Raw genomic sequence first — 24,788 nt, forward strand, 5'->3', positions numbered from 1 at the left:
GTCGGAGCGACCCCGGGTCAGCACACCGGCCGCCACAGCGGTCGAACCCAAGTGACTTTAAATGCTAAGTTGTGATGAACAACTGTTTCTAGAAGCATGTTGACAGAAGTGTAGATGAAAGAAGGCGGGGGTGAAGGCAATGGCCTTTGTTTGGGGCGTCCTCTGTTTGGGTGTTGGATTGCATGGAGAGCCCAGAAAAGGCCATTATGTGCTCAAGGAACAGGGTCTTTGCTTCTAGCATGCTTCCTGTCTCTGGGTGTGTGTGTTTAGGCAGGTCTGAGTAGATAATGGTCCTGGGAGGCTGAGCCACAGTGGTGTAATGGAGACAGATAACCCAGCTTCACTGTAAACACCTGTCCCTACACGGTGATTCATCGTATACACACACGTAGACACGCAGACTCACATGAAGGTGTTGTGGCCAGACAACGGCGTGTGAATCCTGCTGAGCCTCTCTTTCACCCCTGACTGCGCGTCTTCACTTTGTTTTCAGGAATTAAAATCAAGGCCCCTGAGAAGGAGCGCACAACCTCGCTCCGTGTTGTTGTTGGAACGTACGAGAGGTTGTGCGAGCTGCAGGCGTCGGCTCCTCGTCTCTGTTCAGGGTTCGACTCTCGCCGCCGTTGATAGATGCTGAATTCTGCCTCGTCCTGACACTTGAAGCCTTTGTTTCTGGATCTGGTGTTCATTTAGAAGGCCCATGTGGTTCCACAGCGCGCGCTACCAACTGAGATGATCCCGTCTGGGTATGTGTCTGCGCGCGCGCTCGTATCTCTGAGTATGAGTGAGTGTGCACGTGTGCGTGTGGACGCCAGGCTGTCTCCAGCCCAGGAGGCCCAGTGTGTCAGTGTCGAGGTGGAAGGGCGAGTTTCTATAAATCAGGCCAGATTAGAGGCACAGAGACTCGAATCTCCTTTCCACTGCTCGGCCTCTTCTGCTTTATGTCACACACGCACACACACACACACACACACACACCTTCTTCATGCATCATTCTGGAGTATTTTTTTTTTTCATTTTGGAACATGCTGGTTTTCCTCAAAGTCGTTCAAGGTTTAATGCTCAATGCGAGGCTCTTCTCACTGGAATAGACCCTCCTTTGCCCGCCTCGTTGTCTTTAAACAGTAAACACAGACGAGCGTGTGTATTTGCATGGCTACGTGCGGCTCAAAGAGAACGCTCAGAGCAATTATGGAAGGGCTTCATTCCCTAAATTCTTTCGAGAAGTACAGTCGATGGCGGAGGCTGTTTGATCTCCAACCAGCAGCTCCTCCCGGGTCTCCTGCCGCTCCCATCAGGTACCAGTTGCACAGCAGCTGGAGGACATTTTCCTGAGATCCAGAAAATATTGCGAGCCACAAAGAGAGAACGTGAAGGCGTGCGCGTGCAGTAAACAGGGAGCCGATGCCCCTCTTCGTCCTGGAGGTCTCGACTCCCTTCCCTCAGAATTCTCCCAGCTTCTTGGCGTTTGATGCTTGGATGGTCCTCTAACTGCATCCATTCTTCACTGCTGACACCAAGAGGGATTATTTGTTATGTTTTCAGCAGCCCGATGGTTTGGGCGGCCCAGATCGCCCGTCTTTATAATCCCCTTCCAAAACCTCCCCATGTAAAATAACGGTTTTCCTGTTTTTCTTTCCTATTTTTGGGCAAGTTCACCACGACGTTGCCGCCGTCCGGCACTTCCTCGGCTCTCTCCCTCGGCGTAGCCGGGAGCTTAATTGTGTTTGGACAACTCTTTTCCACGGCTGCTGCAGTTCCAGCCTCCAGTCCGCCTGTAATGATAGCTGTTAATGGGGTGAGAAATGGACGGGCATCTCTGACAGAAGCCATGAGCGGATCCTTTGAAGGCAGAGGTGGGAGCCAAGGAAAGCACGGGCAGGAACGACCTCGCCGTGCTCCTTCCCTCACAAGGCGCTGGCCTCCGACAGCCTCTGCTCCCGGACCTCCGCTGTCCCGTTCCTGCGTGTATGTCAGTTAGAACATGGTGGCGGCGTCAGGGCTACTGTACGAGGCCATGGGAACGACTCCGCGCGACCCGTCACACACACAGGCACACATTACTGAATGCCGTCAAAATTCTCACGCTTCCCACCCCCACCCTTCCGCTCGCCTCTCCTCCTCCTCCTCCGCTCCCTCCTTTCTCACATCGCAGGGAAAGTATTGATCGACGTCTTCCCAAAGTTATTTTTAATCAGGGATAAACAAATAATTCACATTTCCTGGTGAGATTCGGGATTGCCCAGAGTGGCAACATATAGTTTTCTTTATGCTCGAGGGAGGGGGGGGATGCGAACGCGAGAGCCGGACTGGATGAAAGGCGGGGGAGGGGTTGAGACTGACGGGTGTTCAGAGAATAACACAAGTGCCACTAGTAAGTGGGAGACGTGGGAAGTCCGGCTTTAGTCTCAGTCAGTTGTAGCACATCCTATTATTATCCCTGCGACTGTGCGACAATGCTGACCAGAAGAGACCCTAAACAGACACACACACACGCTCGCGCTCGCACGCAAACACACACTCCCTCAGAGTTCTGCCCTCTCTCACACAGGCACAGGCCAGGCCATTCCCAAGTCTTATTTCTTCTGGACTTTATGGGAACTCTTAAATTTAGCCCTGGCAGGGAGTGCAGGCATAATAATCAAAACTCTTGTCACCAGGCTCCCAGTGCTAGGTGGTCTGGCTGCTCCGGAGGGAAACTCACCGAGTCCACGTTTCCCTCCTCACACACCAGCACATGTGGGACACGGGACTTTTTAGACGCTACCTGTGCAAGCTGGGATAGTCGACACCTCTGGAACGCCCAAGAACGCGGAGTAATGCTCAGTGTGTGCACGTTTGTGTCGCTAACGCTAACGTAGCGTCGCTAATGTTCTTCAGGGTGTGAATGTCCCTTGAGGTCAAAGGTGATGAAAGTGCCAAGAGGGTCTCTGACACCACACACACACACACACACACACACACGGAGTGAAACTGTCACCACCCGTAAAGACTGATGGCACCGTTATCTGTGGAACACTCCTGTTTTGGGGCCTGGGATTGTTTGATGGCCGCCTCATCAGTAATTGTGTGTCTGTCTTTTTCTTTTTCATGTCACCTGTGTGCTGCCGTCCATCGGGTCCCCACAGGTCAGTGCGTTGGTTTCTCTTTCTGTTTTGTCTGCTCTGATGTCAGCTCAGGCTCACTTCAGCTTTGGCTTGATTTGATACAAAGATCTATTGATGTAAAGGAGTTTTGTTCAGCTTTTGCGTGTTTTGGGGGTTTGTTTTGTTCTTTCACAAGACCCTAGAAATGAGATACCAGCAGGGTTTTATTTCTATATTCAATCACTGAATAAATAACAAGTGGGTGAGGTAGATAAAGAACGGGAAGCAGCTTCCAAAGCAAATAAATTCAAAATGTACATTTTTGTGCACAAATGACTGCATATAAAAGGAATCAGGCCCGAACGTTTGTCCCAAAGTTTAACCCACCCTATCTGGGTTTTAGATTTCTTTATACTGTACTCATTAACACAGGCAAAAAACAGGTTTATAGCAGCTATTTAAATATCCGCGCAGGTGATGTCATCGTCCCACAACTGGAGCACGGTTGCCAGCCTGTACAAATTTATTGCTCTACTTGTCTCCTTCAGTACTTCGGGGTTTTTTTATGCTCTCAAGGTGAGGGAGAAATGAGCGATGGCGCACGGGCCTGGCTCCCCTCGCTCTTCCTCTTCTCCCACTGTTGGTGAGAATGTCAGGGAGGACGGAGGGAAGTCAGGCCGCTCATCAATCCTTCCGCCGACAGAGGCCGAGAAAGCGAGATGAGGGAGATCTGAGGAAGTGAAGGTGTAGGAGGCTTGGTTTAGCCAAGGGGAGTCCCAGCAGGAATACGCACACACACACACACACACACGTGCTCACACACACGGAGGAAGAATAACACTCATATATCTGGCACGTCAGCAACTGGAGTCTGTTTGTTCAGTGCTGACACAAGTGCAACCAACGCGCTACTGGAGTATCTCATCACCCTCATTTTTGCTTTTTCCCTCTCTCTGTTTTGCATCTGTGTGTGTGCGTGTGTGTGTGTGTGTGTGTGAGGGTCCCATTGACATTAACACGATACATTACATGAACTTATGACTCAGCAAATTATCGTTTAGCGTCTTTGCGCGCCGGTAGCGTCGGATTAAGATGAGGCGTGTGTACCATCGTGGCGGCGAGGAGCCCCCGCTTCCATGATGGGATGATCTCTTCCTGGTTGAGCAGCTGTGAAACCTCATTTCTTGGTTTCTTTTGGTTAGCTGCTAACTGCTATGCTACAACCGTCCACTTGCTGTCTTTTTACGCCGTTTCCTTTCTCGTCTGAGGGTTTCTTTTCTTCTACTTTTCAAGTTAAACACAAATACTTAATTTCGGAGGGCTTGTAAAGTCATCCCCTCCAAGGCCGTGAAAAGGAGCTCCGCTAAAAGTTATTGCCCTCGGAAAGAGAAATCACTTAGCCGCACGTTTGATCTCTCCCTTGAAATATGCCTTCAGACAATCTCATCCCGTTCGAAGCCGATATCTGGCCTTGTGGCAGCCGTAAATTACAAGATGGCCGACCTAAGAGGAGCAGCGAAAGGAAGGGAAGGGAAGAAAAGGAGGGGGAAGAATGGTAAAAACACACTTTGGTAACCTAGCATCGCCCCCGCTCCTGCTCCGGGTCCCCGTGGGATCAAACGAGAGGATTTGGGCGAGTAAATCATTTCCTTCAAGTGGTGAACTCTCAGGGCCGCCAGGATGAGTCAGACGTGTGTGTGGAGATCAAGTGGAGGCATCGCAGCAACACTTTGGCAGAAAGTCCTGCTGCTTTTCCCTCACACTCGTCCTCAAACGCTGGAAAATGTCAGCCTTTGAAGCCTTGATAAGGCACATTCATCGCATTCTCCACGGCCGCCGCCGCCGAATGAGGTCATTAACGCCAGTGACGTTGGTCTTGTCGCCACGTAAACCCAGACAAATCGGAGGGGGAAATGATATTAGTCCTACTTTAAAGGATGGTTTCTCATTCAGGCACTTAGCACAAAGTCTTGCTTGACTTGCTGTAGTGGATTTGCTCTTGTTTGAATGCACAAAGGGCGTTAGGGGAGTTCACACTCATGCTACGCTAGTGTTAGCATTACTCTAAAAACAGCAGCGTGACATCCCAACTGCTTCATTTACAGTAGCAGTCAATCACACATATGTCTAATTGATTATTTTAAAACGGATTCAAACATATTAGCATTGAATTTCCATTCTCGTAGCTTCTTTAGCCCGTAGCATTGATTCTAGCTATTCCACGCTTGGATACACCCCCACCACCTCAATGGCGGCCACTTCACCTGCGGAGTCTGGCTTTAAGTTGCTGTCACAGAAAGATTTCAGCCGCAGCCAAAGTGTTGATTCATGACCTCGCTTTAACATTTCACAGAGGTTCTTCTCCTCGGCGAGCCGTTCAGCTAATATCGCGCCGCCGGCCCCCGCGCTCCCCACTCGCTGAAAATTTACAGACGTGTCTCTGATATTGCTGCGGCAGGATGTTCGGAGCAACCTCCCTTTGAAATAAGGCCCGACTGTAGCGAGCACTCCTGCAGATCCCTGGGAATTCCGACTTGTGTGAGTGCGTTTGTGTCGGTTCTGGGAGGTTTTGTCTTTCCCAACTTATCCTCTTCCACTTAATGGCTGCTCCTCTGGACTGTACCGTCATGTTGGGGAAAAACCTCAGCTTTCATCCAGCGAGGTGTAACACAATCTAAGGCTGGACATAAAGCCTGACAGCGCTGGGAGAACGTGTGTGTGTGTGTGTGTGTGTGTGTGTGTGTGTGTGTCAGCAGAACTACTGCCTGTCCATATGTGCGATTGAACACAGTATTTCATATCAGTCCATGTTGCTGAGTGTGTTGTATTGAGTGTTCCATCCTTACGTGTGTGTGTGTGTGTGTGTGTGTGTGTGTCTGGTTTGAAGATGTTGTGAGCGCTGGGTGAGAAGAAGCAGAGTTCGGATCTGTTTTCTATCACTCAGACCTGACCAGTTTTTCTCTCCCTCACTCACTCACTCTCTCACACACACACACACACACACACACACACACACACACACACACACACACACCTTCTCACACACCGTGGATTAAACCGGCCAATAGCTTCCCACTTCACAACAAGCCCAATGACGGAAGCCTCACGTGTGGAACACAAAAGCACAAACTGCGTCCGCCTAAAAATAGCGTCCGTGTAACGTTGTTTTCTAATCCGCCATAATCCCCAAACTTTTCGCGCAGGTTGACGTCTGCAGCTGTTGCACGGTAGCGAGCGAGCGTGAGCGGCGCTACGCCGTGGCCGTCTAACGCCCGCTCGGGACTGACTGACCGTCCACGTCGAGCAGCAAACACGAGTAAAAACCTCAACCAGTTCACAGCAGCCGATCCTCAGATCGACGATATTAGCGCCATCTTTTCCCTTCCTCTTCCTTTGCTTTTCGTTAGCTTCTTTCAGATCTCGGCGTTTTTTGCCGCGTCGTCATGTCTCAGTGATGCGCCCCACATCTGCTCGGAGCCCCCCCCCCGCCTGTCACCCTGACCCCTGCTCGGCCCCTGTTTGCCCCCAGCATTGCCGGAGTACCGCGCTGAACTCATCAGCCCCGCTGGGGCAGGGGTACGAGGTCCCGGAGGAGGAGCGGGCCCTCCTCATTCACCCAGCTTAGTAGAGCAGGGATTGGGTTTATGTGACAGGTGCCAGGGGGACTGGCCATCCCCGTGCAACAGCACACGCACGCACACGCACACACACACACCGAATCTGCTCATGCCTTAATCCTCAGCCAGCTGTTGCAGTTGCTAGCCCAATCAGTCTAAAGTGTCGAGCGCTGGGGAAGCTCGTCCATCTTTGCGTGCGTGCGTGAGCGTGGAGGGAGGTGCACGGGGGGGCAGGTAGCTGCCAACCATTCCTGGACCCCCCCTCCCCACCCTATCCACCCGCTGACGGCTTGGGCGCCCAGGCTGATGTCTTCATAACACATGTTCCCCCTATGCCATGAGCATGCTCTCTCTCTCTCTCTCTCTCTCTCTCTTGCTCTCTCTCTCTCACACACACACACACACACACACTCTGGTTCATTATCTTGCCCCCACTAACAGAGGTCTAATTCCATCACAGTCCACCACAGAGGTGAGAGAGGTGAGACCCAGCAGACAGTCCTCACCCCCCCCCCACTCCTCCCATTTTCACCATCCCTCTGTGACCCGACAGACATGGACTAATCCATCAGCAGCCTGGGACGGGGGTGTTTTTGGCGTGGGGGTTTGGAGGGCGCCGCGTGCGCTGTCAGGGTGCACCGCTGCCAGTTCAGGGCTCATGTCATTACGAGGGTTTCTCAGCATCCAGGAGATTATTGGATGGATGGCGCGCTGAGGTTATCCTCCAACAGTCGCCTGTCCAAAAGGAAACATTGCAAACTCCCGCGTCCGTGCGATGTTTTGGCTAATACTGCTGCGTGGAAGGATAATCCTTAATTTTCCACCGAATGAAATTCCATCTGTGGTTCCGTCAGAGCTGCTCGCGTCTTTCTGCCGCGGTGCTGCTTGGTTTCATGGGATTATGCTGACACTGCCGACTTTATGCAATGAAACGATGGCCTCCCTTGTCTCCTTCAACAGCTGAGACGAGCTGCAGATTTACTGCTTTGACTCATAGGTGATAATTCGTTTAGTATGCTTGACGCTGTTCCCTCGTCTGAAGACAGGAAGTGATACCGCAGCACAATTTTTTGCCGAATCTTTACTTATTCTAAAAGACAGAGTTTGAGGAGGCTGTGTTGAGGCCAGGAGCTGCAGAGCGTCACTTCCTTCCTTCGTTTTCAAGCGTTGCTCGTGTGCAGAAGTGTTTCTGAGGGCATTGCTCGGGGGATTTAGCAGTTAGCATTCGGCTCCGTTGATCAGCGGGCAGATGAGATTCTGGGCTGCAAAATCGCCACATTAACGAGCTCTTAACAGCACAGATGGAGACCGAACTCAAGCATCACAGCAGCACCAAAGATGGAGATGAGAAGCCCAAAGTCGCGCATTGAGCCGATTACCACAAGAAGCTGACGGGCCACCTAAACTAATTGAATCAGCTGGACTCTCGGGAGAGTTTGAGACATTATTTAATGTTGTTTTGCTCATTACGAGGCAGCAGATGCATATTTGTTTGCCCTGGGCATTAATGTTATATTCCCTTCCCAGGGAAAGTCGTCCCAGGCCCGTTCCCTACGAGTGTGAAGCCAAGCAGGCAGCAAATTCAAGTCTTATGAGGATGATTCACATAATGCGATGATTTCATAATGTCATTAGTTTATTAAGTGATCACAAGATGAAGCTGGGAGCTTCATCAGCAGTTCATATGGACCGCTTCCACGCAGCCTGCTGTGCACGAACATGATATCTGTTAGGAGCCACATCAATAAGATGTGTTAATATGATCCACATTACCGAGACCTTCCTTTCTTTGTCAATAACACAGCTAGCGATGCTCCCATGATGGTGTTTGCTATTAAGGAACTTAGTATGCGTATATCAATATTGGGAAAATGGGAGGAAAACCCATATACACAAATGTACTTGTTCAAATTTCACATTGACTTTATTTCTCGTGTAGCTGGGGGGGGTTGAAGCGGGTTAGCTAGAACCCTCCCGAAGCTAAAGTAGATCCAATATCATATGAGCTTTTAGCCCCATATGGTCTGTCTCTTTATAATCAATGCCGCTTGACAATTATGAGCAATTAGCTCCACATTTGGAATAATGAACATAATATGTGTCCCTCCACCTGATGAGTTTGCGTCTTTATGTCTAAATGTGCTGAATGCTAGTAGACTAGCTAGCAGCCAACACTGATTCTTCATTTTAAAGATAGTGAAGTGGACCTTTGGAGTTGGACTCGTCTCCCTGGAGAATCTCATCATCTTTGATCCTCGTGCATTTAGAGGGAAAAACGCCAGATATTTTAAGCTTTATGATTCCTGGGTTTTTTTTAAGAAAGCCTCCATTGATTCTTTTGAATTATCTGTATTAGTTTTGATCTTTTTCCTGGTCGTGCTCCATATTTCCCTGTGCAATCTATAGAAACTGTGATGCTGTGTGTGTGCGTATGTGTGTGTGCGTATGTGTGTATGTGTGTGTGAACTGGAGAGCCCCTGAGTGCTCTTTGAGCTAATAAAACAGCAGCTCTCTCAGACACTGGACACCCTCGATCAAACTCCATCACATTACTGAAATATTAGCCTCTCTCGAAGGGCCAGGGGCCCGTGCCCCCTGTTGACGTGTCAACGTTGCACCGGTGGGTGCGCCTGTGTGTGCGAGCGCACGACCGCGGGCGCCTGTGTGACGGCGAAGCCGCGAATAGCTCCATGTGTGTTTACGCCCCTTACGTCCCTTCACAATAGTCCGAATCAGCCCTCTGCCGTTCCCATCGATCCCCGTCAGGAGATGTGACGTCTGACGACTCTTGGCCGTAAGAACATGTTTTGCTCACAACTTGTGTCCGTCTCATCCGTAAAAGCCCAGATGAGCCGTTTCAAGGGCAGGAATTAGTCGTTATAGGCCAAGTTAATCCAAGTAAAATAACGTTGACCTTGCTTTGTAAAAGTGGGAATCGTGGCACAAGCTGGGACGCAGGACTGGTTTCAGCCTCCTGTGGGAAGAGGGAAATATCGGCGCTGGTTTTGGGTGTTTGTGAAGCCCAAAACACCAGCGGCCACAGGGAGCCAAATACAAAGATTATCACTCCTCGCCAGAGCGCCAAGGACAGAAAGCTGTTGGGAATCAATAACGATCCAGATTTATGTCTCAATCCCACCCAGCACAGATTAGGTCACGGCATGTCCCGCGCTCCCTGCCAGCGCAGCGCAGCACACGGGACGCAAATTACACCAAATTACGCTGATCCGGTGACAGGTACTTAACATAAGACGGGATAAGTTGGAACTTTAATGAATCTTCCAGCGACAATCGACACATGGTGAGACAAAACAGGATTTAAAACAGCGCGGGCGTAGATTTGATTTCCCCCAAAATAACAAAATAACATCTGTTGTCAGCGATTTTAAACAACAGATCGGAGGGGCTGTTGTTGATCTGAGGGGTTTATTCCGCGGGCTTTGGGTTCCATCCCCAGCAAAATGATCCCTAAGTCAACATCCGTGAGAATAAACTTCACCATTTTTCAGCGCCCTGCGTCGTGAGGACGGTTATAAAATGAGCAAAGAACCAAACCAGGACATCCGATTGATTGTGTGGTGCAAAATCAAACGTGCAGGCGCTTCAGCGTCGACGTTCGGGGATATTTTGGATTCCCGTTGGTGCCAGGGGAGGTTAGGCGGGTTAAGAATCTTAGCGGGCCAGCTAAAACCTTTTGGAGCGGGTCCTTATTAATCTCTCCCACACCCCCACCAAGACATTAGCACCAGGTTTAGGCCGATTTACCTCGCCTGATAACGCCCACGCCAGAAAAACAGGCATTATTTTTCTCATCTCGGACCAGAGCGGCGCTGAAATCCTCTGATTCCTCTTCCTTTTCTCTGCTTTTGCGTTTCTCTGGGAGGATCGATGCGCATCTTCCTCGTGTCCATGCAACGCCCGGCCTCTCCCTTCATCTCTCGCTCACTTTCTTTCATCTCCCTCCTGGATCAAAGCTCCATTTCCCCTTTCTTCCATTTACGACAACACAACTTCCTGTTCGGTATCTTTCTTTAATTGGCAGATTCTTCTCTTCCTGCTACCAGAACAAAAAAGGAGCTCCCAACAAAGACTCGCTTGTCTGAACTCGCTTCACTCATGCAAACAGATGATTAAATAATAATTTATAAAGAGCTGATTTGTCATTTGTGGCCACGTTGGACCCTCCTCCCCTCAGATGAACTCATTTCCTGTGAATCAGCTGATCTTCAGCCTTGTCGTGTCACTTCCTGACTGTCATACTCCCAAATTTTCCTTCCGCCGTCTGAGATTTGGTTTTCCTTTCACACCTCTGACCCCCCCCCCCCACCCAGTGACACCCGGTGTGTTGTCGGGGTGAGTTAAGACCCCACGGCTATCCTGGATTATCCTCGATGTAAGAGCCTTAACTGTGACCGCCGCCACAGGGCTACTGTCAGCATCAGCACGCACACGTACAGTAGCTGCACACATGCAACACACACCCACAGCCTGTCCAAGGAAGGTGTGTGTGTGTGTGTGTGTGTGTGTGTGTAGGGGGGTGTTGGGATTCCTCCTGTAACTTTGTTGTAATACACCCAAAACAAGATGGGATCTCTTTGGGATTCCCCTCCACTTCTCTCCGTTCGAGGTGAAAAAAGACAAGAAATGTCGGTAAAATTTGGAATTTTGAGATCTTTATTATTTCTGTTTCATCGTTACACTTTTCCCCATCTTAGTTAAGATCTAGTGTGTGATGATCAACACCCGGATGTGGGATTATCAAAGCGCTTCACAGATTAGAGTGATTTAGAGTAGGTGATGACCCCCCCACCCCCCCCACCCCAGGACAATAGGAGGCAAATCGTGTTTACAGTCACGGCACTTAAAAAAAAAAAGGAGTTCAATATTTATCCGTCACAAATTAAAGCCCGACGACATTCCGATGCCGGAGAGGGAACGCCGGGGAGGGCGTTGATTGAGTCTCCTCCCCGTGGTGTGGATTTATGATGGTGTGTGTGTGTGTGTGTGTAGAATGCTGAGATTAAAGGGGCGGAGCTAGTGCCGTGTTTTGGCTCCAGTTCTATGGAGGCCGTGAAATGTGTTTTATTGTCGCTTCATCCTCACACTGTGGCGGAGCCCCATTTCACACTAGATTGTGGGGCCGTGTGTGTGTGCGTGTGTGTGCGGACACTCCCCGGGGGCCGTGGCTAATTGGACAAATTTGCACAGCAGGGGCGGAGGCACATGCGCAGCAGGAGACTTGATTTATGGGACACTCGTGTGTTCAGATGATGGCGCGGATGCAGAAACCCACCGCAGAGTTGTTTTATGTGCGTTTGTTGCGAAATAATCACACAAAAATCAATTTCGCCCACCAAAGCTGCTCCTGCAGCTTCAGCTCGGGCGCCACTCGCCGGCGGGGGGACCCCCCCCACCAGTCAGCGAGGCGATGGCGGCATTGAAGGGATCCGGGAGAAGTGTCAGTGTAAAAAAGTGAAATGTTTTGTAGGAAAATGGGAAAAGTTGAGCTACAATTGTGGGGAAATGTGGATGTCTTACAATTTCTTCAGCCATTTGAAGATGACATGGTTTTCCATTTTCAGCTAATAGCTGTGGTTGAAAATTGTAGTCGGTAGCCTTCATTATCGGTCTTTAGGCCGGAGAGCGTCCCGGTTGGAAACATGGTGTTACCGCAGCTGGATCCATTTTGAGAACTTGAGAGAAAAGCGGCGTCCTCACCCCGGCGTCCTCACCCCGCCGTCCTCACCCCGGCGTCCTCACCCCGCCGTCCTCACCCCGGCGTCCTCACCCCGGCGTCCTGTCCTCGGAGCCCCGGAGCTGCTCAGTGGAGCGTGCTTCTGTGTTTTGGACTGGTGTGAGCTGCCTTGTTGACTGGTTTTTCTCCTCTCTGTTATTACGCCTCTTTGATGCTTCCACTGACACGTCGGTCAGAGTTTCCGACACCGCAGTCGTGTTGTGTGAGGACGGCGTGCGTGTTCCCGTGCCGTGCACTCCCTTTTATGTGCCCGTGTGAGACGGGGGAAACCTAACGGTGCAGAGGCCGCGCCAGTATCTGGGCCCCGGCCTGTAGGGTGGTGGTACTAGTTTGGTAAACACACACACACACACACACACACACACATAGAAAATCAGTGTCACATTTAGCTTGGCTGTCTCCCAGTGCTGCTCTGTCATTTACTGTATTAGCTGTGGTCTTGGTGCTGAAATGGCCCATTATGTGGGCTGTGTGTGTGTGTGTATGTGGGCTGTGTGTGTGTGTGTGTGTGTGTGTGTGTGTGTGTGTGTGTGTGTACAAATGTAGCTGATTATACTATAAGTGTAATAGCATGTGTTTCTTCACAAATGAGTCAGATATCTGTGTGTGTGTGTGTGTGTGTGTATGTATGTGTGTGTGTATGCTTGTGAAAACACTGTTGTTGTTTGCCTCCCTTTTGCCGCCACAGTGCTGGAACGGCGCTGGCCACACACCCTTTGATGTGTGTGTGTCTCTGTGTGTGTTTGCATGAGTGTGTCTTGATGCAGGGGCCACATTGGATGACAAGATGTTCTGCTCTTTCTCAGCAGGATCCTTCCTGCAGCTGCCTCCACACACACACACACACACACACACACACACACACACACACAGAGTCCATCTGTACATGGTTACTTCCCCCCCTTTGTCCTTTTTCATCTTCCCTTGTCTTCCTACTCGCTCTGTGCAGAACAGGAAGTGACATCACCGTCTGATTTCCTGGTCTCCTTTCACTATCTAATATTTCTCCTTAGTGTCAGAACTGCATTTAACCCCCCCCCCCCCCCTCCATCGCTGGGCCGTATTTAACACCAATTTTCAGTATTTTGAGCATGATTTGTGCATAAACGGATCAAAGTTTGGGGTTCTCAGAGCTGATTTGTCACCACGGTGGCGGCGCCGTCTGATTGGCCACTGCAGGATCCAATAACAGGCTATGAAAGCCAGAGCCGTGGCCTTAATGGGTTTTCTGGAACCCAGAAGAAATGAATTCTGTTCACAATCGCTGCACTTTGAGGCACGGTGACCTGCAGCGTTCAAAACCGAAGCACATGTGCCCCTTTTTTCCCCGTTTTCATTCTTTAATTTAGGCTCCTGAGCCGCCGTATCTGACACGTGTTGCCCAGGCAACCTGACAAACCGCTCTTTTTCTCTAAATCCACCCATGTTGTGTCCGCGTGGCTGCCAGGCGTCCGATTTACGAAGCTTCGGGCTGTTTTCTCCGATTCCAAATGTTCAAGTGAGGATTCAGAAGCTGGGTCTGTGTCTGCGTGGATAAAGAGCGAAGATTCCCGTCAGGAATTCAAACCCGATTTTTTACGACTCTTTACTTCTGCGATCTGCACCTCCAGATGTTTTCAGTGATGTTTTCAATGATTCCACAGAGAAATTCTTATTTTTACGGCCATCTGGTCTTCTGATTACTGATTTAGAGGAATCGGTGTCAAGTCAATGAGCCTCTCTCACAATGTCACTCTCTCTCTCTTTTACACACACACACACACACACACACACACACACACACACATAAATACCATAACTTTTCATCTGTCTCACGCTACTGGTGTTTTCCCACACTTTCACAGCTCGATAGGAGCCACAATTCACTCTGATACTGGCTGAGATATTAAGGGTGTGTGTTCTCTCTCTCTCTCTCTCTCTCTCTCTCTCTCTCTCTCTCTCTCTCTCTCTCTCTCTCCTCTCTCTCTCTCTCTCTCTCTCTCTCTCTCTCTCTCTCTCTCCTCCTCTCATCTCCTCTCTCTCTCTCTCTCTCTCTCTCTCTCTCTCTCTCTCGGGAGAAGCACAGCTCGTTGATTTTCTCAATGAGGGTTGTCTCCTGTGTGTGTGTGCGCGCGTGTGTGTGTGTGTGTACTGTGAAAACAACCTGTTGGTGGGTCACATTATATCTTGGCTTTCAGAAATATGCAGCTTCCTATCAGTCCAGTTTATCTTGTTTCCTTTTCCACCATCGACACACACACACAAGCATATGTGTGTGTGTGTGTGTGTGTGTGTGTGTGAGAGAGAGAGAGGGAGATTTATTGTTGTTCACCATCGTGGCCCAAAGTAAACGGGTGACGTATCGGTCTTGTGTTCTCTATTGTCTGAGGGTCATCTGGAAGTGTTTTGGACAGTGATGGCTCCTCGGTGTGGGACGCCCTGAATCATTCAGAAACTCCCCGTTACAATATTTCCATTGTTTATTTGTTTTCTCTGTGTTTCGCCGTCTAGTTAGAGAGGGGAGAGACGGAACCCCAGAGAAGCAGCAGATTTGTTTACACGGGGGTGAACAGAGCCGTCCTTCGTCTCCGCTGTGAAAAATCGTTAATTGGGCTTTTGAATTTATCAACTTTCAACCCCTGTTTCTTATTTATGAGGGGGGGGGGGGTCGCTGTGCATCGTCAGCATCTCTGCTGTCTCTCTTCCTACTCGTTCCTCATTTGTTACTGCAGCCGTATCTTCAGTAAAATGAGCGACTGGAACCACAACGATGTCTGAAATAAGAGAAAAAAGGGGTTTTAATTATTATCTTGTGTGTGTGTGTGCGTGAGAGTAGCAGGGTCGGTGGGTGTTGTACTCAGCAGGACCTTTTGCTATTCTTTTGGGGAGTGTGTGTCTGCTCATCCCTTTGTGTGCATGTGTGTGTGTGTTTGTGTTGGCCGTTGCCAGCGGAGATCGATGGTCTGTAAAGTGGATTCCTTATTGGCCTGTTTGCTTTGGCAGCTCTTGAAAGAAGCCCACTGATTATACTCCCAGATGTGACACATGCGCGTGCACACGCACACACACACACACACACAAAGGTCACTGACGCTTGCTTACTTTCATGCTGGTGTAGGTTGAGGAAGGGGAATATGCATACATGCCATCCTTTAACCTTGTGTGTTGTGGCAGGTTACATCTTCACAAGCACACACACACACACGCGCACACACACACTTCAAAGGCTTGCTATATGTCACTGATAAATATTATGACACTATTTGGTTCATCTGGGTCTTTTTTGGTGTTTTTAACACTCGCCGTCCCTTCGCATCTGAGACGATGACTTCTGGGGTGGGGGGGGGGGGGGAAGGCTCACAGAGGCCTCGCATGTCTGCGCATGAACACAAAAAAGGGCTTCCTGGACCGCGATGAACTGGACAAACTGTTTGGATAAGACTGAAATTATGTCCGTTTGTTTCCGGTCGGACTGAACCTGGAGGTGTGTGTAGCCTTCACCCCTCAGGTGCTCCATCGAGGAGCATGATGGGATGGCGCCGCGTTTGTCTAGGAGCATGATGGGATGGCGCCGCATTTGTCCAGGAGCATGATGGGAAGGCGCTGAAATGTTGGCAGGAAATAACCTTCAGAGAAGATGAGCCTCCGTGACATTAAAGGCCTAATTTCATTTCCACCTTCCACGATGTCATGGCATGATATTTTTATTTAGTTCCTCCTGTCTGTGTATATTTTTAGGGGGGGGGGGGGCTAAATGACTGTGAGTGGCTGTGACTGGATCTCTGTGGTTAATGTTGTTAGCATGGAGTCGCTCCCTCCCACCAGCATGTCAATACTAATATAAAGTTGCTCGATTGCTATGGAAGATGGCAAATAGTCGGGGGGCAAAAAGGCTTGTGTGTGTTTAGGGGAGTAATGATGTGTGTGTTTAGGGACTTTAAGTGAGTTCAGTGTGTGTGTGTATGTGTGTGTGGCCTAATAAAAGCACCGGTCCTGACATTTTTACTGCAGGTAAGTGGAGGCTGAATTTATGGTGCTTGTTTAGAGGCCTGAGGAGGGTTGGCTGCCCACAAGCTGGTCAAACACACACACACACACACACACACACACACACACACACACATCTATTTATGCCGTCTGTTTGACAGGTTTTACCCTGAGCTGAAGCGACCAGCTCAACCAATCCAAACGTCCCAGTTCATGGTCCATATTTACATTCACGCACAAAAGCATGAACACTTTCATCCCAAGAAGGCCTATTTTTTTTCCCTTCCGACGCCGCTTGGCGTCCGTGACGGCAGCGGAGCGGTTTGAGAGAGAGAGATGAGGGGGAAGAGGACAGAAGGACATTCCCAGGTGGCTGCTTCATTTACAGCACAATTCACCCCGAAGTGGGCGAGGAAATGAAATGAGCCCCGCCCCCGCGGCCAGTCCGATTAATTCCCTGTCAGATGCTTGAATTTAGACCCAAGAGAGAGAAATACGATAATGGAGGATTTATTCGCCTGGAGTGAAGAGGCTGGCGGAGTGGCGGTTGTATAATGCTTCCTCTCCTTCCTCTTTCCCTCTGTGGCGCTCACATCAAAGCCAGAACTTTCTTCTTCTGCGGGAAAGTCAAAGGAACAAAGTGATCCGCCGACATCGGCGTTCATTCCTGCTCACTCGCCGCCAAACTGGACTGTTCGCCCCCCCGCCCCGCGTGGCGCGATAAGGTCAGCTTAGGGACACATTATGCGAGGCAGGGCGTAAAGATCCGACAGGATTTAGGAGGATTTCCGTGAACATGAGGTCGTAGCTTTGAGAATCCTCTTCATTTACCCCCCTGAGAGGAGCCCGGGCCCAGTTCAATATTCGCCGGCACGCCACGGCGAGCGGAGCGGCGTGATGTTTCAGTCCAGCCGCACGCTCTTCTTCTCTGGACACCTCAGAGCTTTTCCTGCAGCTGACAGGAAGTGGGGCGTGACCTGGAACGCTCAGACAAAACAAATGTATGTGGAAGAAGCGGCGGGAAAGTCAAACTGAATCAGGGGTTTGATGAGCTGCCTTCACCCCCCAGTGGGGTACGAGCACCACAGCAGCCCCCCCACCACCACCCAGCTCTTTCCTTTACCTCGGGGGGGGGGGGGTTGTATATAAGTAGACCCTGCTGTGTAAATATCACTAAGGTATTTATTTGTGCTGTATCGCAATTCCAGTAAACAGCGGACAACCCCAGTTTAGATTTGGGTTGGAACCCTTCCCAGAAAAATAAGAAGCAAAGGATTGTGGGTGAGACGGGGCAGAAAGACGCGCGGCGAGGAAGGAAATGAGCGAATTCGGGGTGATTGATAAAGGCCTGCGAGTCCTCAACGCCGCCTGTAAAACACAGATGACAAGGAATGGACACATCCATCTTTCTGACACACGCGCGTATCCACGGGCGCTGACACACACGGAAACTGTGTAATTGAATATGGTGCAGAAAGCAAACATTCTGCTGTAAACAGATCATCTGTCACCTCCATAGCTTAATCCATATCCTTTATGCCAAATGGAGAAACACACACACACACACACACACACACACACACTCCTGCTTGTCAAACAAACAAATGAGGCCGGAGTGCCTGTGAAAGTCATCGCCATGACCATCCCAGCTTCATCATCACGTTAGCCTGCTCCATTACACAGCAACCTGATCTGGCCTGAAATCAATTAGCCGGTCCTGCTAGCACCGTGAAGCGTGCGCGCCCCGATCTTTGTTTTGGTTAGACGGAAAACGATGTGCAGCGCCGAGGAGGGCGCCGGAGGCGCCACGTCACCCGCCGGATGAAAGAGTCCCTGGACCGGTTTGACGGGGATGCTGGTTTTGAGGAAACTGGCGGATTATCTGAGGCGCGAGGAATGAGTGATGGAAGAAGCCGCCACCTCGCTACATCCAGGCGCCGGACCGTTAGCCGACCGTTAGCCGACCGTTAGCCGACCGTTAGCCGCCGTGGCCGGCGTGTCACGGTCCCAAAGTGTCCGGCCTTCAGCTCGTTATTAAAATGTCCCTCCTTTCTTCCCCTCCACCCTCTGTTCGGTGACGTTCACCACGGGCGAAGGATCCGATCCTTGTTCAGGAATTATGATGCGTTTGGGTTTGTTTTTTTCTCGGATGCGTCTTTGTGCACGCTGATGCAGATCATTTCCTAATTACTGTCGGCTGTTTCCTATCAGCATATTGAATTACTTGCCCCTCTGCCTCTGTGTAAATGTGCAGTCGTTCTCAATAACGGGCAGATCTTTTGGAGTGTTCTACACCAAAATCACTGCTTTATGGACATTTTTATCAGAACATGGAGCATTTGGTGCCTTCAGGGCCACACTAAAGATCACTCTAAGAGTAGCGGTGTGGATTATTGGAATCTTGTTTGAATATTGGGATATTGAGGCTTGGTTTTACTCCGTTAGTTACAGAGTTATTATTGTTATTGGCCGTGAGAGGACGGATTCTGCCGTTCGGAGGAGCAGGACTTTCAGGACGGTGTTTTCCAGATTCGCCTTTGCTCAGTTAACAAGCGTCCTGGCAGAGGAGGCGGCACATCTGTACCACCTGCTGCTGACCTGCTGAGGTTAGGAATAAGCCCTGAGAGGTTCTCCTCCTGATGCTCCTCCTGGTGTTCCCGGTCCCTTCTCCCTCGGGACCGGGAACACCGGGGCGCCGCCTACACTTCCAACATTTAGAAACAATCATTAATCGACTTTAAATCAACTCCATATGTGCCATCAGTCTGTACCTTTTGGTATGATGCTTTAAAGATGATTAACATGTAATAACATTATTATTACATCTGGTAATCTCCTTGAACAGATTTTGCCCATGTTATCGCTGATAAAGAGCTAAATTCCACGTCAAACTGTTGCATTTACCTGCTCCGTTCACACACACACACACACACACACACACACACACACACACCCCATTAATGCATTAATCCCAGATCCTAGTCGTAAAAGCATCTCCGCAGTCTAATTTCAACATTAGCTTAGCCAGTGTTAAACTGCCGACTCCCTCGCAATTAACAGCGTACAGGTTAATGTGTCTCCAACAGATCTTTATATCTGACTGCCATATGTTTCTGCAGGCGCGCGCGTGTGTGTGTATGTGTGTGGGGGGGGGGTGACGGGTTACTGAGTAAAGTGCCCTGAGGCAGATCCTGGTATTGACAGGGATTACTAACACTTAGCTGACACCAGTGAGACGGCAAAGGGAGTAAATGATTTAGAAGCACTGGCCTTAATGTAATGAAAGAAAGGCCGTATCTGTCACGAACACACGCACACGCAGGTCCACACACACACACACACATACCTGCCTATGGGTGCTAATCCTCTGAGCTTACATCTCCATTAACACTAGCGCTGCACTACAAACCCACTCTGCCAGCTAGCTAGCACTCTTCGCTTTGCCCCCGAGGACAGCGGAGACACGCTCTCTCGCCGCCTCTCTGTGTCTCTCTCCCCCTCTCTCTCTCTCTCTGACACACACAAATAGACACACGAGGCCCGAAGGGTTGTCAGAATGGGTTCATGCCACAGTCACAGAAGCGTGTGCATGAGTGAAAGTCTGTTGAAAGTGTTTTCTGGTGAAGTTGTCTTGTAGTGGAGGCTGAATGGCTCTGCATTAGCGCCGCGCTGACATGGACGCTCAGAATCGGATGAGGCTAATGCGAGTGGCGCACGCCGACCTTTCCTCCTAATTCTGCTGTGATGAAGGTCGGCGACGCTAACCAGGCTGATTGAGAAGCAGCCTCCTCTGCGCACATGGATGTATTCACATCTCCCCTTTTATGCTCAGGAGACGAGATATTTGCAGTACGTTTGAGACGATGTACCGGGCCAAAGGTTCGCTAATGACTACAGCTTTATGTACATCAGGGGCAAACATGCGTTTGGGTCCTTCAGCTCCGCCTCAAGTGTACTTTCAGCAGAGGTCTGGAGCACAAGGTCAGCGCTGGGAGGGGCGCCAGTTCACCAAACCACTTCAATTTACATTCAAAAAGAGGATTTCAACTTTCCCTTGATGTTTATTTTTTATTTTTAACGAACGCAGTTGCACAGTTTGACCGACTGTCAACCGTGTAACCCCACAGAAGACTGAAGGAAAACTGGCTTCCATCCCAAAACCTCTTTTCCCTGACCGAGCGGTGCAGTTTTGCCGAGCGATTGTAGTTCGGGATCACAGCGTTCCGAGGCGCGCCTAATGAACTCGTAATAATAAACTCGGTGTTGAAGTAACACCCGATTTATGACCTGTTTGCTAGTAACAGACTGTTCCTGTTTTCCCGGCACCAGACTTCTCAGGAACACTGCTTTGGTTCACTCTCCATCACACACACACACACACACACACACACACACACACACATGCACACACCATTACTAATACAGCGCCGGTAATAAAGGAATTAGTCTGATCGACCTGCTCGCAGTAAAGCCTAATTGAATTAAACTTAACTGTGCATTTGTGTTTTAACTGCACTTGTTACCCAGAAACAGTGGCATGAGGAGGAGGAGGAGGAGGAGGAGGGGGAGGAAGGGCATGAAAGCTTCTTTAGTGTGGACCTCCTTCTCTTTGGAGTTGAGCGTCCAAGTTATTACTCAAAGCTGTTCATAAATATCTCCATGTCCACCTTAAAAAAATGGATTTCTTTGGATTTATTTCCCGTTTCTGCTGAAAGTGGGATCCTGGATGTGTCTGATGAGATGTGATTAACCCTTAAAGCAAGGCAGCGCCGGCTGGGGGGGGGAGTGGGGCCAGTCGGTGGGGGCCAGCAGCTGGATGCAGAGTGCCTTTTAATCCCGTCAGGTTTTAACAGGACCGGGAGGACGACGACACCCTCCAGTCGTCTGGATCCTCCTGCCAACACTTCCTCACATTTCCAAGGCTTTACAGGCAGAAATGAAAATGGAAGGGGGGGGGGCAGGCAGTAAACAGATTTGGGTGCCAAGGAGAGACGCGTGTCCAACACTTTATTTTTTCGAGGCAAAGGTCCCGCTCCGCTCACAGGCTGAGGAGAGCTGATGCGTTCAGGCGAGGATGAAGCGTGGGTCGTGGAGACGTCCTGTGATTTAGGGGGTGGATGAAAAGACACAAAGACCTGGCGCGGTCCGACACCACCGGCACCAGGACTCCCGTCCTGGCCCAGCAGCCGTACAGTAGCAGGGAAACATGTCTGAACTGGTCGGCAGTTATCAGCGCCGGCCTTCAGGCCCCCGTATTGGCCAGAGCCGGCGCTGATAAACTTCAAGCTCTTCCTGACCTTCTGCCAGGCGCTTATCATCCAGAAAAACCACCGCTGTCGAAACCTTTGATCTGCCTGGCTCTCCGGCTATCAGGGAGCTGACTACTGTGTGTGTGCGTGTGTGTGTGTGTGTGTGTCCTGTGGCCTGGTCAATCTCAGCCCTGCTGCAGCCCAGTGACAGGTGCTAATGCCAGGGCGAGAGGCTGCACGGGCCCCCCCGTGATAACGCCCACACACCCCCAAAAGCATACAAACACATTCAAACACAGCGGGCTGAGCTTCCTGATAACTTTCCCTGCACTTCAGAAGGAAAATGGGTGTTTGTGCTCCATCGATCCCCTTTTTGCTCTTCAAAGAATTCCCTTTCAGCCCCCCCAAAGCTAACGGCCGCTAGGCTGTGTTCTCGTGGATTCGTATGTGTCACACGACCGTGTGTGTGTGTGTGTGTGTGTTGCACTTTTTTGGGCTTCTGTTGCTTCCGGATGGACAGAACAAAACCTACTTGAAGGTTTTGTCAAGGATGAAGCCATTAAACGTTGCCCCACATCTAAAAACGGTTCATTTGGGAGGGCTGGTGCTCTCTTTTATGTCATTTCCTGAAGAATATAATCAGTTTGCTCTGCAGGACCATTACGGAACCCGTTGCATTGATTAGCCTTGTACAGCCTTTTTTCTGGCATCAGCTGTAGCTCTTAGTGGGAATCTGTTTATTCATCCAGCTGTCTCTCGCAGTAAATGTTCCCCTCGCCGAGCGGAGGCGAAGAGCATTAGCGATCAAGCTAACATTCATTTCTACCACGTTTCTAGAGGAGCCGGCCACAGGGAGTTTGCTCCCAAACGTTCAGGCTGCACTTCCTGCACGGAAAAGGCAGAGAAATGAGGAAGACAAACTGAAATTAAAGCTGGGAGAGGGTGTGTTTCTGCCTGTTTCTCTGAGTGCTGAGTAACAGTCTGACAGCAGGGTTAAACTGTTCCCTTCTGCCTCTATCACCTCAGAGTGCTGGCCACACTTTCACACACACACACACACACTTTCACACACACACACACACACACACACACACACACAGAAACAGGTTGCAGACTCTCTGGCTCCAAAGCACAAGATCTCTCTGATTGCAGAAATTACAGCAGACAGAAAGGAGAAAAGATTAAGGTGCAGTGTTGGTCTGTGCGGATTCGGTTTGACAGGCATGAAGATTGTGTTTTGCTTACAAGTTGTGCGTGCGTGTGTGTGTGAGTGCGTGCGTGCGTGCGTGCGTGTTTAGCCATTAACCTAGATGATCTGCTGGATGACTGTGTCTAGTTTATCAACCACATCAGCCACTTATCTTTAACTTTATTGAAATTTAGGAGCACCGGAACCCTGTCCTGGGGCTGACACGCACTCCAGCTAAAACACACAATTCATCCACACAAACCCACCGACTCACAACCAAAGATTCAGCACTGGTAAAAACCCGAAACCATTCAGATGAACTAGCGAAGAGAGACCAGGTCTGTTCCACGTGTGATTCATACGGAAAAATGGACAAACGGCTGGTTTTGGCTAAGCTAATGAATCAGTAATCACCACTTTCTGATGAGTGTGTTGCAAATTAGCATAAATTCCCTTTTTTTCATTTTGCAGATCAGCGTGCGCATGTGAGGAAATATAATTACCGGGACGGTAGAAGGCAGCTATTGGAATATTGAATTCAGCCTACGTGTATGTGGAAATTTGTGATTATGCTGTTAAAAGGCTCAGGCGATGCTTCGAATTAGCATGCTAATACAGCTTCCGCTGGGATAGGATCCAACAACCCTCGTGACTCCATTCAGGAATGGCTGAAGAATATGGAGCCAATGGCCATTGTACATATAGAAAATGTAGGTTTAAGAGGCAGGAAGTTCCATGTGACCATTGATTCCTCCCTGTGCAGGTCCGTTTGATGGGCGCGGCATGACCCTGCTGGAAGTTTGCGGAAGCTGGCCGGAGAGTTTTGGGATCCCGAGGCACAACGTGGGCTCTGCGGACACCAGCGAGGAGGGCCTCCGAGAGAGGCTGGCCGATGCCATGTCGGAGTCGCCCTCCAGGGACATCGTAGGATCGGCCACAGGTGAGGAATGTGATGGGGAAATGCTCCTCTGCCTAATTCCCCACCTTCCTGTCCAGAAACACCCGCTTCGAGACTTTTGCTATGTTTATGAGGACAATCCCGCGCCTTGGACCCCGTCCTTTCCAGGGTTTTCCGAGCCTTTTAAACCCGCCTGATTGTTGCATTTTGTTATTTCAACATAGATTTCAAGTGTGCAGCGCAGCCCCACGTCTCGTTTTGTTACCACGGCGTTACCCAGCATGCATTGCTACCAGACTCATAAGGCAGTGCTGGATGACACTGATCGCCTGAGCTACATTTTGGCAAATCTGCACAAACTTTCTTCTGTGTGTGTGTGTGTGTGTGTGTGTGTGTGTGTGTGTGTGTGTTAGACACGCCGTTGGCCCTGACAGTCCGAATGGTTAACTCGTTTAGGAAGTGGTGGTGCGCTCTTCTTCTCTTTCCTCTTTGCTTAAACGAACAAGAGGTCCTTTGACTCCCTCTGTGTGTGTGTGTGTGTGTGTGTGTGTGGGTGTGTGTGTGGGTGTGTGTGTGTGGGTGTGTGGGACAGAAGAGGGACTCCACAGATACAGCCACAGGGCCGAGGTGTGTTGGGGAAGGGAATGTGTTGTGGTAGGGGTACAACGGGGGGTCACGGGGCCTTAATGTTTTTAGCATTGACCACTACCCCAGCCATCCCCGGCCACTTCCAGTCCCCCCCCCCACCACCGTTCTTTCTGTTCGGACTTAACTTCATTTGTGCGCCCGCCCGTCTCTCTCTCCTCATCACTCTTCCCCCCCACATACACCCCCCCACCACCCTCCCGGTCCATGTTTCTTCATTAGATTAGATGTCGGAGACTCCCGGACACTGCTAGTCAGTCGCCTTTTGTACTGTCCCCCCCACTCCGCCCCTTTAATGCAACACAAAATTCATTACAGATCACATTACATCAAAATACACCCCCCACGCACGCACACACACTCTGTCCTGCGCCTTGAGCTGC

General features: G+C 50.1%; 1 protein-coding gene across 1 annotated transcript in view; it reads left to right on the forward strand.

Annotated features, from left to right (window-relative positions):
• The window catches only part of bcas3 (BCAS3 microtubule associated cell migration factor), a 176,716-nt gene that overhangs the window by 135,040 nt on the left and 16,888 nt on the right, over nt 1–24,788 (forward strand). Inside the window, exon 23 of the mRNA XM_029844234.1 lies at nt 23,626–23,802. Within this exon, the coding sequence (XP_029700094.1) occupies nt 23,626–23,802 (177 nt within the window). The remainder of the gene's footprint in view (nt 1–23,625; nt 23,803–24,788) is intronic.

The sequence above is a fragment of the Takifugu rubripes genome, chromosome 11 (genome assembly GCF_901000725.2).
Source record: "Takifugu rubripes chromosome 11, fTakRub1.2, whole genome shotgun sequence".
In the NCBI taxonomy this organism is placed as follows: Eukaryota; Metazoa; Chordata; class Actinopteri; order Tetraodontiformes; family Tetraodontidae; genus Takifugu; species Takifugu rubripes.